Source organism: Agelaius phoeniceus, chromosome 35, assembly GCF_051311805.1.
Source record: "Agelaius phoeniceus isolate bAgePho1 chromosome 35, bAgePho1.hap1, whole genome shotgun sequence".
Taxonomy (NCBI): domain Eukaryota; kingdom Metazoa; phylum Chordata; class Aves; order Passeriformes; family Icteridae; genus Agelaius; species Agelaius phoeniceus.
Window position 1 is genome coordinate 1144455 of NC_135299.1, and position 13056 is coordinate 1157510.

The 13056-nt window shown below is 69.0% G+C and overlaps 2 protein-coding genes across 2 annotated transcripts; both read right to left on the reverse strand.

Moving 5' to 3' along the window:
• Positions 1-524: 524 nt before the first annotated feature.
• On the reverse strand, positions 525-6287 carry CD63 (CD63 molecule). Its single transcript, XM_077192782.1, is given in 9 exon segments — positions 525-710; positions 820-947; positions 950-962; positions 1059-1154; positions 1496-1564; positions 2378-2566; positions 5051-5129; positions 5688-6032; positions 6065-6287. Coding segments are annotated over 8 exon segments (927 nt in total). The 5' UTR covers positions 5909-6032; positions 6065-6287; the 3' UTR covers positions 525-578.
• A 148-nt stretch (positions 6288-6435) lies between these two features.
• On the reverse strand, positions 6436-12844 carry LOC129134632 (inositol polyphosphate 1-phosphatase). The gene is made up of 6 exons (XM_077192791.1): positions 12781-12844; positions 11198-11452; positions 11057-11117; positions 10301-10504; positions 9077-9251; positions 6436-7129 (listed from the first exon to the last, which is right to left on the reverse strand). Exons 2-6 carry the CDS (start codon positions 11399-11401, stop codon positions 6436-6438), a joined length of 1338 nt encoding a protein of 445 aa, XP_077048906.1. The 5' UTR covers positions 11402-11452; positions 12781-12844.
• Between the last annotated feature and the right edge of the window lie 212 nt (positions 12845-13056).

The following is a 13056-nucleotide window of genomic DNA, read 5'->3' on the forward strand; positions in this document are numbered from 1 at the left end:
TGACAGGGATGGGGACAGGGATGGGGACAGGGACGGTGACAGTGGGGACAGAGATGGGGACAGTGGGGACAGTGGGGACAATGGGGACAGTGACAGCGGGAACAGGAATGGGGACAGTGGGGACAGGGATGGGGACAATGGGGACAGGGACGGTGACAGCGGGGACAGGGATGGGGACAGGGATGGGGACAGGGACGGGGAGAGGGATGGGGACAGTGGGGATGGGGATGGGGACAGTGGGGACAGGGACAGTGGGGACAATGGGGAAAGGGATGGGGACAGGGATGGGGACAGGGATGGGGACAGTGGGGACAGGGACAGGGACAATGGGGACAGGGACATGGGGGGGACAGGGACGGTGACAGTGGGGACAAGGACACTTGGGGGGGACAGGGACAATGGGGACAGGGACATGGGGGGCTCCAAGCCCCATTCAGGGTGGTCCCAGCCCCCATTTGGGGGGGTCCCAGCCCATTTTGTGGGGGCTCCAAGCCCCATTCAGGGTGGTCCCAGCCCCCATTCAGGGTGATCCCAGCCCCCCCATTCAGGAGGTTCTCAGCCCATATTTGGGGGGTGCCTCATCCCCCATTTGGGGGTTCCCAGCCCCAGTTTTGGGGGTCTCTCACCTCGAAGAAGGCGATGCCCAGCGCCACGGCCGCCAGCACCAGCACGTTCCTCTTGACCCAGGCCTCCAGGCTGGGCAGGCAGCCCTGGCATGGGGGCACAGGGGGGCTCAGGGGGCTCAGGGGGGCACAGGGGGCACAGGGGGGCACAGGGACCCCCCCAGGGCCCGGGTCAGGAATTGGGGGGGGGTCTCACCTCGCTGAACACGGTGGCCGGGCTGGGGTGGACGCTGCAGGCGGGGCCGGGGCGGCGGCAGCAGGAGCTGGGCACGGAATCGTTGGCCCCAAAGTGCCCCACGCTGGCCCAATCCGTGTAATTGTTCACCCACAGCAGGAAAACTGCGCGGAAAAAGGGGCAGGAATTGAGGGGGGGGTGGTCCTGGTGCAGCCCCCTCCCCAAATTAACGGAGACCCCCATGCCCAGACCCTGCTCACCTCGTGCTGGATCTCATCCAGGGCAGCGGCCAAGGACGGGTCCCGCTCGTAGCTCCTGAGGGCCTCCCCCAGCCCCTCCTCCACCAGCCCGTGCACCTGGGGGGCACCGGGGGCGTCACGGGGGGGGCGGAGACCCCCGGGGGGGGCGGAGGGGGCGGGGACCCCCGGGGAGGGGAGGGGAGGGAGGGGAGGAAGGGAAGGGAAGGGAAAGGGAGGGAAGGGAAGGGAAGGGAAGGGAAGGGAAGGGAAGGGAAGGAAGGGAAGGGAAGGGAAGGGAAGGAAGGGAAGGGAAGGGAAGGGAAGGGAAGGGAAGGGAAGGGAAGGGAAGGGAAGGGAAGGGGAGGGAAGGGGAGGGAAGGGGAGGGGAGGAAGGGGAGGGAAGGGAAGGGGAGGGAAGGGGAGGGGAGGGAAGGGGAGGGGAGGGAAGGGGAGGGGACCCCTCCCTCCCTACCGGTGATGGCGGCAGCGACCTCCACCAGGAAGATGAGGCTGAGCAGGACGGCGAACTGGGGGGGGCACAGGGGGGTCACAGGGGGGTTTGGGGGGGTTCCCCCATTCCAGCCTGGGGCTGGGGTCCCTGGGGGGAGTCCCTGGGGGTGTCCCTGGGGGGTTCCCCTATCCCGGGCTGGGTCTGGGGTCCCTGGGGGGCTGTCCCTGGGGGGGTCCTGAGGGCAGCCCCCCCTCACCGTGGTGGCCATGAGGGGCTGGGGTCCCTGGGGATATCCTGGGGGTGTCCCTGGGGAGGTCCTGGGATGTCTCTGGGGGTCCCTGGGGTGTTCCCTGGGGTGTCCCAAGCTACCCCCCAGGGGTCCTTGGGGTGTCCCCGGGGGTGTCCCGGGCGGTCCCCAGGTGTGTCCCTGGGGTGTCCCTGGGGATCACTGGGGTGTCTCTGGGATATTCCTGGGGTGTCCCTGGGTTGTTCCTGGGGGTGTCCCTGGGGTGTCCCAGTCTGTCCCCCAGGGGTCCTTGGGGTGTCCCCGGGGGTCCCCAGGGTGTTCCTGGGGGTGTCCCGGGCGGTCCCCAGGTGTGTCCCTGGGGTCCTTGGGGTGTCCCCTGGGCTGTCCCCGTGGTGTCCCGGGTGCAGCCCCCCCTCACCGTGGTGACCATGAGGGGCTGGGTCTGGGGTCCCCGGGGGTGTCCCAGGCTGTCCCCAGGCTCTCCCCATGGTGTCCCCATGGTGTCCCCAGCACAGCCCCCCTCTCACCGTGGTCACCATGCAGTAGCTGGGTCTGGGGTCCCCGGGGGTGTCCCCAGGCTGTCCCCAGGGGTGTCCCCAGGCTGTCCCCATGGTGTCCCCAGGCTGTCCCCAGCCCTCTCACCGTGGTGACCATGCAGTAGCTCTCCCTCCAGGCGCCGCAGCAGCCGAAGAAGGAGGTGAAGAAGATGACGACGCCCAGGGCCACGATGGCCGCGGGGGTCCAGCCCGGGCCGCCCACCGGAGCCACCGGGGCCCTGCCCAGAGCCACGAGCGCGTAGATCCCGATGGCCACCAGGGCCACGCCGCACACCTGGGGGGGCACGGGGAGTTGGGGACCCCCCCTCCCCTGGCAGAACCACCCCCTTCCAAAATCGCCCCAAAATCACCCCAAAATGCCCCCAAAATCTCCCCAAAATCCCCTGCGGTGCCAATTTGGGGACAAAATGAGGGGAGGGGGACACCAGGGGACACGGGCGGGGGGGGCACAGAGAGTTGGGGACCCCCCCCGGAAGAAACCCCCCCCTCCCCAAAATCCCCCCAAAATGCCCCCAAAATCCCCCAAAATGCCCCCAAAATCCCCCCAAAATCCCCTGCGGTGCCAATTTGGGGACAAAATGAGGAGGGGGCGACACTGGGAGGGCACAGAGAGTTGGGGACCCCCCCCCTTGCACAATGCCCCCCTCCCCAAATTCCCCCCAAAATCCCCCCAGAATCCCCCTTGGCACCAATTTGGGGACAAAATGAGGAGGGGGGCGACACCGGGGTGGGCACAGAGAGTTGGGGACCCCCCCTCCCCTTGCACAACGCCCCCCTCCCCAAATTCCCCCCAAAATCCCCCCCAAATCCCCTGCGGCGCCAATTTGGGGACAAAATGAGGAGGGGGCGACACTGGGAGGGCACAGAGAGTTGGGGACCCCCCCCCTTGCACAATGCCCCCCTCCCCAAATTCCCCCCAAAATCCCCCCAAAATCCCCTTGGCACCAATTTGGGGACAAAATGAGGAGGGGGTGACACCAGGGGGGGCACAGAAAGTTGGGAACCGCCCCCTCCCCAAATCCTCGCCGGCACCAATTTGGGGACAAAATGAGGAGGGGGCAACACCAGGGGGGGCACAGAGAGTTGGGGACCCCCCCCTGCACAATCTCCCCCTCCCCAAATTCCCCCCAAAATCCCCCCCAAATCCCCCACGGCACCAATTTGGGGACAAAATGAGGAGGGGGGGCGACACTGGGAGGGCACAGAGAGTTGGGGACCCCCCCCTTGCACAACGCCCCCCTCCCCAAATTCCCCCCAAAATCCCCCCCCGGCAGAACCGCCCCTCCCCAAAATCCCCCCAAATCCCCCCCGGCGCCAATTTGGGGACAAAATGAGGAGGGGGCGACACTGGGAGGGCACAGAGAGTTGGGGACCCCTCCCTTGCACAATCTCCCCCTCCCCAAAATCCCCCAAAATCCCCCCCGGCACCAATCTGGGGACAGAATGAGGAGGGGGCAACACCAGGGGGGACACAGAGAGTTGGGGATTCCCCCCTTGCACAACCCCCCCTCCCCAAAATCCCCCCCGGTGCCAATTTGGGGACAAAATGAGGGGAGGGGGACACCAGGGGACACGGGCGGGGGGGGGGCACAGAGAGTTGGGGACCCCCCCCCGGCAGAATCCCCCCTCCCCAAAATCCCCCCCGGCACCAATTTGGGGACAAAATGAGGAGGGGGCGACACTGGGGGGGCACAGAGAGTTGGGGACCCCCCCTGCAGAACCCCCCCTCCCCAAATTCCACCTCGGCGCCAATTTGGGGACAGAATGAGGAGCGGGGGGGGGGGGACACCAGCGGGAAGTTCAGGGAAGTTTGGGCCTTCCGGCCACGCGAGAGCGCGGGGGGGGCGCCGCCAACGCCGCTCGGGGGTCCCGGGGGGGTCCCGGGGGGGTCCATCCCTACCCCCCCCCCCCACCCGCGGACCCCTCCCCGTGCCCGGTGCGCACAAACAGCGCGGGGGGGGGGGCGGGGGGGGGGGGGGTTGGCACCGTGTCCCGTCGTGTCACCGTGTGTCCGTCCCCCCCCCCCGCGGGCCCCGCCACTCCAGGGGTGACTCAGCCGCGGTGGGGACAGCGCCCGGCCGGGAAGGGGCCCCGGTGTCCCCTCCCGTGTCCCCCGGTGTCCCTCAATGTCCCCCCCGGTGTCCCCCAATGTCCCTCAATGTCCCCCAATGTCCCCCCGGTGTCCCCCAATGTCCCCCCGGTGTCCCCTCCCGTGTCCCCCGGTGTCCCTCAATGTCCCCCCCGGTGTCCCCCAATGTCCCCCCGGTGTCCCCCCCGTGTCCCTCAATGTCCCCCAATGTCCCTCAATGTCCCCCCGGTGTCCCTCAATGTCCCCCCGGTGTCCCCTCCCGTGTCCCCCAATGTCCCCCAATGTCCCCCCCCCGCTCCGGCCGTTGGCTCCCGCCGCTCTTTCCTCACCCCGACTTCCCCAAAGCCCCGTCCCGCCCCCCCCCCGAGGGTCCCCCCCCTTTCCCCCCGGTTCCTCTCCCCCGGTTCCCCCCGGTTCCCTCCGGTTCCTCTCCCCCGGTTCCCCTCCCCCGGTTCCCCCCGGTCCCCCCCTCATTTTGGGGTCCCCCGTGCCCCTTTTGGGGACAGGATGTGGCTTCACCCAAACCCCCCTCTCTTTCCCCCCCCCCCCATTGCCCGGGACCCCCAAATTGGGGTGACCGGAAGGATCCCCCCCGGTTCTGCCGGTACCGGGACCCCCCGGTTCTGCCGGTACCGGGACCCTCCCGGTTCTTTCGGTGCCCGGACTCACCCAGAAGATGAAGTTGAAGAAGAAAACCAAGAACTTCACGCATTTCATGCCCCCCCTCGATCGCCATGGCCCGGCCGTGCTGCGGGAGCCGCCGCTCAGCACCGGTTCCGGTACCGGTACCTGCGGAACCGCCGGGCGGGCCCCGCCCCGCTACCGGTACCGGCTCCGGTACCGCTCCACCCCGGCCCGGTGCTCCCGGTGCCGCTCCCGGTGCCGCTCCCTTCACTCCCCCCGGTCCCGGTACTCCCGGTGCCGCTCCCTCCCTCCCGGTCCCGGTCCCGGTTCTGCTTCATCCCCCGGTCCCGGTGGTCCCGGAGTTCCCGGGGTTGCTCTCCCCCTGCCCCGCTCCCGGTGCCGTTCCCCTTCCGGTTCCCGGTGGTCCCGGGGACCGCTCCCCCCCACTCCCGGTGGTCCCGGTCCCCAATCCCGGTGGTCCCGGTACCACTTTCCCCAACTCCCCGCGGTCCCGGTGCCGTTCACCCCACCCAGTCCCGCCCGTCCCGGCGGTCCCCGGTACCGTTCCCCCCCCACTCCCGGTGGTCCCGGTCCCGGTCCCAGTCCCGGTCTCGGTCTCGGTCTCGGTCCCGTTCCCCCCCGTTTCCCCCCCGTTTCCGGTGGTTCCGGTGCCGTTCCCCACCCGCTCCCGGTGCCGCTCACCGCCGCCCTTCCCGAGGGCTCCGGATCATGTGACGGGGGCGAGCCCGGAGAGCCCCGGGACCGCCCCGGAACCGCCCCGGGACCGGCACCGGCAGCGCCCCCCCGGGACCGCCCCGGCACCGGCACCGGCACCGGCACCGGCACCGCCCGGCCCGGCAGAACAACAACGGCTGCGAGCGATCCTTTATTGGGGGGGGACATTTGGGGACATTTGGGGGACACTTGGGGACATTTGGGGGTCCCAAACAGGGGACTCGGAGCTCCCAGCGCGAACCGCACCGGGGTCCCTGGGACCCCTGACCCGCACCGGGATCCCAGATCCCCCCTGACCCCGCACCCGGGGGTCCCAGATCCCACCGACCCCGCACCCGGGGGTCCTGGGACCCCTGACCCCACACCCGGGGTCCCCCTGTCCCTCCTGTCCCCCTGTCCTTGGTCCCTGTCACCCTGGTCCTGCACCCCGAGGTCCTCGGGACCCCCAGCCCCTCACCCTGGGGTCCCAAACACCCCGGACCCTCCCCCTTGGGGTCCCAGCCCCTCCTGACCCCACACCCAGGGGTCCCTGACCCCCCTTCACCCCCAAACCCAGGGGTCCCTGTCACCCTGGCCTCACACTCGGGGTCCCAGCCCCCCAAATCCCCCATCCCAGTGTCCCCCAACCCCTCCTGACCCCCACCCCGGGGTCCCAGCCCCTCGACCCCCCCACCACCATTGTCCCCCAGCCCGTGTCACAAACCCCCCGTGTCCCCATTGCCCCCCGTGTCCTCATTGCCCCCCATGCCCCCATTGCCCCCCGTGTCCTCACTGCCCCCCAAGCCCCCATTGCCCCCCGTGTCCCCATTGCCCCCCGTGTCCCCATTGCCCCCCATGTCCTCTGTGCCCCCCGTGTCCTCTGTGCCCCCCGTGTCCTCACTGCCCCCCAAGCCCCCTGCGCCCCCCAGCTCCCGCAGCCCCCCCAGCGCCCCCAGCACCGCCCGCAGCACCGGGGGATGCACGAACGCCACGAGCCCCTCTCGGTTCGCCCAGCGCTCGGCGCCGCTCCCGCCCGCTCCGGGCCGGTGGTAGCGCAGCTCGGGGGGGTCCCCGGTGCCGCCCCCCGCCCGCAGCGCCCCCGCCAAGGCCACCACGCCCCCGCCCAGCGCCCTGAGCACGGCGTGCGGGGCGCACGAGTCCCAGGCGAAGGTGGTGGCCTGCGACAGCACGAAGGCGTCCGCCAGCCCCAGCGCCACGCAGAGCAGTTTGTACCCGGCACCGGCCGCGAAAAGGGGGGGACCCCCGCCCAGCGAGGCCAGGGCCCCCCGCACGGCCGCGCTCTCGGCCCGGCTCAGCACCACGCGGGGACGCGCGCGGGGAACGGGAGGGGACAGCGAGCACAGGCGGGTGTCGCCGTGAGCCACCCCCCAGTGGTAGCGACCCTGCCACCTGCGGGGACGGAGCGAGAGAGGGGGACACGGGGTGAGATGGGGGGACGGGAGGGGGACAGTGGGGGGGTGGGGACCCCGGTATGGGGGAATGGGGACCCGGGGATGGGGGGAATGGGGACCCTGGGGTGGGGGGAATGGGGACCCTGGGGTGGGGGGAATGGGGTGCTGGGGATGGGGGGAATGGGGACCCCGATATGGGGGGAATGGGGACCCTGGGGTGGGGGGAATGGGGTGCTGGGACCCCCGATATGGGGGAATGGGAACCCCAATATAGGGGGAATGGGGACCCTGGGATGGGGGGAATGGGGAGCTGGGACCCTCGATATGGGGGGAATGGGGACCCCGATATGGGGGGAATGGGGATCCTGGGGTGGGGGGAATGGGGACCCTGGGGTGGGGGAAATGGGGAGCTGGGACCCCCGATATTGGGGAATGGGGACCCCGGGATGGGGGGAATGGGGACCCCGGGATGGGGGGAATGGGGACCCTGGGGTGGGGGAAAGGGGAGCTGGGACCCCCGATATGGGGAGAATGGGGACCCCAATATTGGGGGAATGGGGACCCTGGGATGGGGGAAAGGGGGAGCTGGGACCCCTGATATGGGGGAATGGGGATCCTGGGGTGGGGGGAATGGGGACCCTGGGGTGGGGGAAATGGGGAGCTAGGACCCCCGATATGGGGGGAATGGGGACCCGGGATGGGGGGAATGGGGATCCTGGGGTGGGGGGAATGGGGACCCTGGGATGGGGGAAAGGGGGAGCTGGGACCCCCGATATGGGGGGAATGGGGACCCCGATATGGGGGGAATGGGGAGCTGGGGATGGGGGGAATGGGGACCCGGGGATGGGGGGAATAGGGTGCTGGGACCCCCGATATGGGGGAAATGGGGACCCCAATATGGGGGGAATGGGGTGCTGCGGGACCTGGGGGGCTGGGACCCTGGGGTGGGAGGGAATGGGGGAGTTGGGACCCCAATATGGGGGAGATGGGGACCCCAGGGTGAGGGGACTGGGAACCCCAATATGGGGGGAATGGGGACCCTGATATGGGGGGGAAATGGGGGATTGGGACCCCCGGGGTGGGGGGAATTGGGACCCCAGGATGGGGAGAATGGGACCCTGGGGTGAGGGGAATGGGGGAATTGGGACCCCAATATGGAGGGATTGGGGACCCTGGCGTGAGGGGAATGGGGACCCTAGGGTGGGGGATCAGGGGGGACAGGGACCCCGGGGCAAGGGGTGAATGGGGAGCCCAATATGGGGGGAAAGGGGACCCCAGGGTGAGGGGACTGGGGACCCTGGGATGGGGGGGAATGGGGACCCCAGGGTGAGGGGACTGGGGACCCTGGGATGGGGGGCATGGGGACCCTGGGATGGGGGTAATGGGGACCCCAGGGTGAGGGGAATGGGGACCCCAATATAGGGGGAAAGGGGACCCCAGGGTGAGGGGAATGGGGCAATTGGAACCCCAGGGTGAAGGTCAGGGGTGCCAGTGATGCTGAGGGGTGGGGGACAGGGGTGACAATGATGCTGAGGGGTGGGGGACAGGGGTGACAATGATGCTGAGGGGTGGGGGACAGGGTGACAATGATGCTGAGGGGTGGGGGACAGGGGGACAGTGATGCTGAGGGGTGGGGGACAGGGTGACAATGATGCTGAGGGGTGGGGGACAGGGTGACAATGATGCTGAGGGGTGGGGGACAGGGGTGCCAGTGATGCTGAGGGGTGGGGGACAGGGTGCCAGTGATGCTGAGGGGTGGGGGACAGGGTGACAATGATGCTGAGGGGTGGGGGACAGGGTGACAATGATGCTGAGGGGTGGGGGACAGGGGTGACAATGATGCTGAGGGGTGGGGGACAGGGTGCCAGGGACCCCCAGGTCTGTCAGGGCTGCAGGCTCAGGGTCCCAGGGGTGCGGGGGTCCCGGCTGCGGGCCCTGGCCCTACCTGTGGCTCTGGGGGTCCCTCTGGTAGAAGGGCTCGTTGATGACCCCCAGCACGGGGACCCCGCTGTGGCGCTCGAAGGCCCCCACGAGCACCAGGGCCGAGCGCAGCCCCCCGGGGGCGACGCCATCGACGGCGGCCACGTCCTCGCGCCCCCCGATGAACTCGTTGGTGGAGTCTGGGGGGGCCAGGGGGTCTGGGGGTGCCAGCCTGGCCTGGCCTGGCCCTGGCCCTGTTTGTGTCCCCTCCATCCCATCCCATCCCATCCCATCCCATCCCATCCCATCCCATCCCATCCCATCCCATCCCATCCCATCCCATCAACCCCATCCTGTCCCTGTCCCTGTCCCCATCCCTGTCCCTGTTTGTGTCCCCTCCATCCCATCCCATCCCATCCCATCCCATCCCATCCCATCCCATCCCATCCCATCCCATCCCATCAACCCCATCCTGTCCCTGTCCCCACCCCTGTCCCTGTTTGTGTCCCCTCCATCCCATCCCATCCCATCCCATCCCATCCCATCCCATCCCATCCCATCCCATCCCATCCCATCCCATCCCATCCCATCCCATCCCATCCCATCAACCCCATCCTGTCCCTGTCCCTGTCCCTGTCCCCATCCCTGTCCCTGTTTCTGTTTCTGTCCCATCCCGTCTGGTCCCATGCCCTGTCCTTGTCCCCATCCTGTCCCTGTCCCCACCCCTGTCCCTGTTTGTGTCCCCTCCATCCCATCCCATCCCATCCCATCCCATCCCATCCCATCCCATCCCATCCCATCCCATCCCATCCCATCCCATCCCATCCCATCCCATCCCATCAACCCCATCCTGTCCCTGTCCCTGTCCCTGTCCCCATCCCTGTCCCTGTTTCTGTTTCTGTCCCATCCCGTCTGGTCCCATGCCCTGTCCTTGTCCCCATCCTGTCCCTGTCCCCATCCCTGTCCCTGTCCCTGTTTCTGTTTCTGTCCCCTCCATCCCATCCCATCAATCCCATCCTGTCCCTGTCCCTGTCCCCATTCCACTCCACAGTCCCTGTCCCCATCCCTGTCCCTGTTTCTGTTCCCGTCCCATCCCATCCGGTCCCATCCCCTGTCCTTGTCCCCATCCTGTCCCTGTCCCCATCCCTGTCCCTGTTTCTGTTTCTGTCCCATCCCATCCAGTCCCATCCCCTGTCCCTGTCCCCATCCCTGTCCCTGTCCCCACCCCTGTCCCACCCCATCCCCTCACCAATGGGGTCTATCCAGATCCCCAGGTCCCCTGGGGACACTCCTGGGTCGATGCCATCCAGCTCCGTGTCCCCAAGTGTCACCTCCTGGTGCACGGCCTCTGCCAGCAGCTCGGCCGCCCTCGTGTGCTCGGGGCCCAGCACGGCCACCAGCAGGGCCACCGTGTCCCCCGGGGTGGCACCGACCCGCACTGTCACCGTGCCACCTGCCAGGGACATGGCACAGGGATACCCAGGGTGGCACTGACCCACACTGTCACCGTGCCACCTGCCAGGACCCCATATCACACAGGGACACCCGGGGTGGCACCGACCCGCACTGTCACCGTGCCACCTGCCAGGGACATGGCACAGGGACACCTGGGGTGGCACCGACCCGCACTGTCACCGTGCCACCTGCCAGGGACATGGCACAGGGACACCTGGGGTGGCACCGACCCGCACTGTCACCGTGCCACCTGCCAGGGACATGGCACAGGGACACCCGACTCAGCCATGGGAATGTGGGGACATGAGGACATGGGGACATTGGGACTTGGGGACATTGGGACTTGGGGACTCCTTCCCTCCCTCCTCAGCCTTGGCCCCACATCCCCACGTGTGTTCCCTCTGTGTCCCCACCCCGCTGTCCCTACTCAGTCCCCACTGTCCCCACACTGTCCCCACACTGCCCTCCCTGTGCCCTCTGTCCCCTCCCTGTCCCCTCTGTCCCCTCCCTGTCCCCCTGTCCCCTCCCTGTCCCCTCTGTCCCCGCTCACCGTGCGCGTCCCTGAACTCGCTGCTCTCCTCGCCGTGGATGTGACCCCGGAGCTCGGGGAACTGCGGCGACACCGGGGGTGGCTCAGGGGACAGCCCTGGAGGTGCCACCCCGCCCCGGGCCACCCTCGGGCTGTCCCCACCTGTGTCCCCAGGTCGTGTTTGATGAGCTCCTGGATCAGGACATCCGCCAGGGTCTTGAAGTCGCGCTGGAAGCGGGCGCTGCGCTCCGGGCCCGTCTTCTCGGCCACCAGGAGCCGGAACAGCGGCTCCTCCGCCCGGCAGCGCCGCGCCACCTCCGCCGCCTTCTGCGACACCGCCACCAGCGCCGGCAGCAGCCCCGCCATGGCCGCGACACCGCCGCGACACCCGCGACACCGCCGCGACAGCCGCGACACCTGGCGGGGGCAGCCGCGGGGTCAGGGGCGCGCTCGGGAAGGGTCCGGAGTGACCCCGAATAATGGGGACAGGGGGACACTGGGGACATGGAGAGTGGGAGTTTGGGGACACGGGGGTGTGGGGACAGGGGGACACTGGGGACATGGAGAGTGGGAGTTTGGGGACAGGGGGACAGGGGGACAGGAGGACACTGGGGACATGGAGAGTGGGAGTTTGGGGACATTGGGATGTGGGGACAGGGGGACATTGGGGACAGGGAGAGTGGGAGTTTGGGGACATTGGGATGTGGGGACAGGGGGACATTGGGGACATGGAGAGTGGGAGTTTGGGGACACGGGGATGTGGGGACAGGGGGACATTGGGGACAGGGAGAGTGGGAGTTTGGGGACATTGGGATGTGGGGACAGGGGGACACTGGGGACATGGAGAGTGGGAGTTTGGGGACATTGGGATGTGGGGACAGGGGGACACTGGGGACATGGAGAGTGGGAGTTTGGGGACACGGGGATGTGGGGACAGGGGGACATTGGGGACATGGAGAGTGGGAGTTTGGGGACACAGGGATGTGGGGACAGGGGGACAGGGGGACAGGGAGAGTGGGAGTTTGGGGACACGGGGATGTGGGGACAGGGAGACACTGGGGACATGGACATTGGGATTTTAGGGACATTGGGATGTGGGGACAGGGGGACACTGGGGACATGGAGAGTGGGAGTTTGGGGACACGGGGATGTGGGGACAGGGGGACACTGGGGACATGGACATTGGGGTTTTAGGGACACGGGGATGTGGGGACCTTGACATGGGGATGTGAGGACATGGGGACAGGGGGACACAGGGGTCTGGGGCCACGGGCACAGGGGGACATGGACAGTGGGATTTTGGGGACACTGGGACGTGGGGATTTGGGGACAGCAGGATGTGGGGACACTGACATGCAGATGTGGGGACACGGGGGACACGGGGGACAGGGCGGTGATGCGCACGTGGGCACAAGGGGACACGGGGACAGGGTGCCACGGGGGTGTGGGGACATGGGGACATCATGGGGACACAAAGGCGGCCCCGGCGCTGTCCCCAAGTGTCCCCGCGGGGGGTGGCGCTGTCCCGCTCGGCCCGGGGGGGTCCCCGCTGTCCCCCCGGAAGGCTCAGAGCGACGCGGCCGCCCCGGAACGGACCCGAAACGGCCCCAATTCCCCCCCCCCCCCCGCCACCCCCGCACCGGGACCCCCCCCCCCAGGCCGCGTCCCCACCCCTGGGGACACCGCGGGGACCCCGGGGGACCCCGGGGGACCCTGGGCCCGCCCCCCGCCCGCGCCGCCGTTACCGGGGCCGCTGACAGCTCCAGCCCGGGGGCGGGGCCGGGGCCGCGTCACAGCCGCGCTTAACCCGCTCGGTGCCGGGGCCCCCGCGCCGGGGTCACAGCGGAGCGCGGGGACGCGGGCGGGGAGGGGACAAAGCCGGGATTGTGACAGCGGTGACACCGCGGCGGTGGCGGTGGCGGGGGTCCCGTGTCGCTGTCGCTGTCGCTGTCGCTGTCGCGTGTCCCCAAAGCGCCCCCGCTGCAGTTCCCGCCCCGGCCGCACGGGGGAGCGCTTCCCGC

What these genes read in the sequence shown, in the direction of transcription:
- LOC129134632 (XM_077192791.1), bottom strand. Translation starts at nt 11,401, where the DNA reads ATGGCGGGGCTGCTGCCGGCGCTGGTGGCGGTGTCGCAGAAGGCGGCG. An exon ending in CGAGTTCAGGGACGCGCACG is followed by an intron (nt 10,505 to 11,056) that starts GTGAGCGGGGAC and finishes TGTCCCTGGCAG; the next exon opens with GTGGCACGGTGACAGTGCGG. An exon ending in AGGGACCCCCAGAGCCACAG is followed by an intron (nt 7,130 to 9,076) that starts GTAGGGCCAGGG and finishes CCGTCCCCGCAG; the next exon opens with GTGGCAGGGTCGCTACCACT.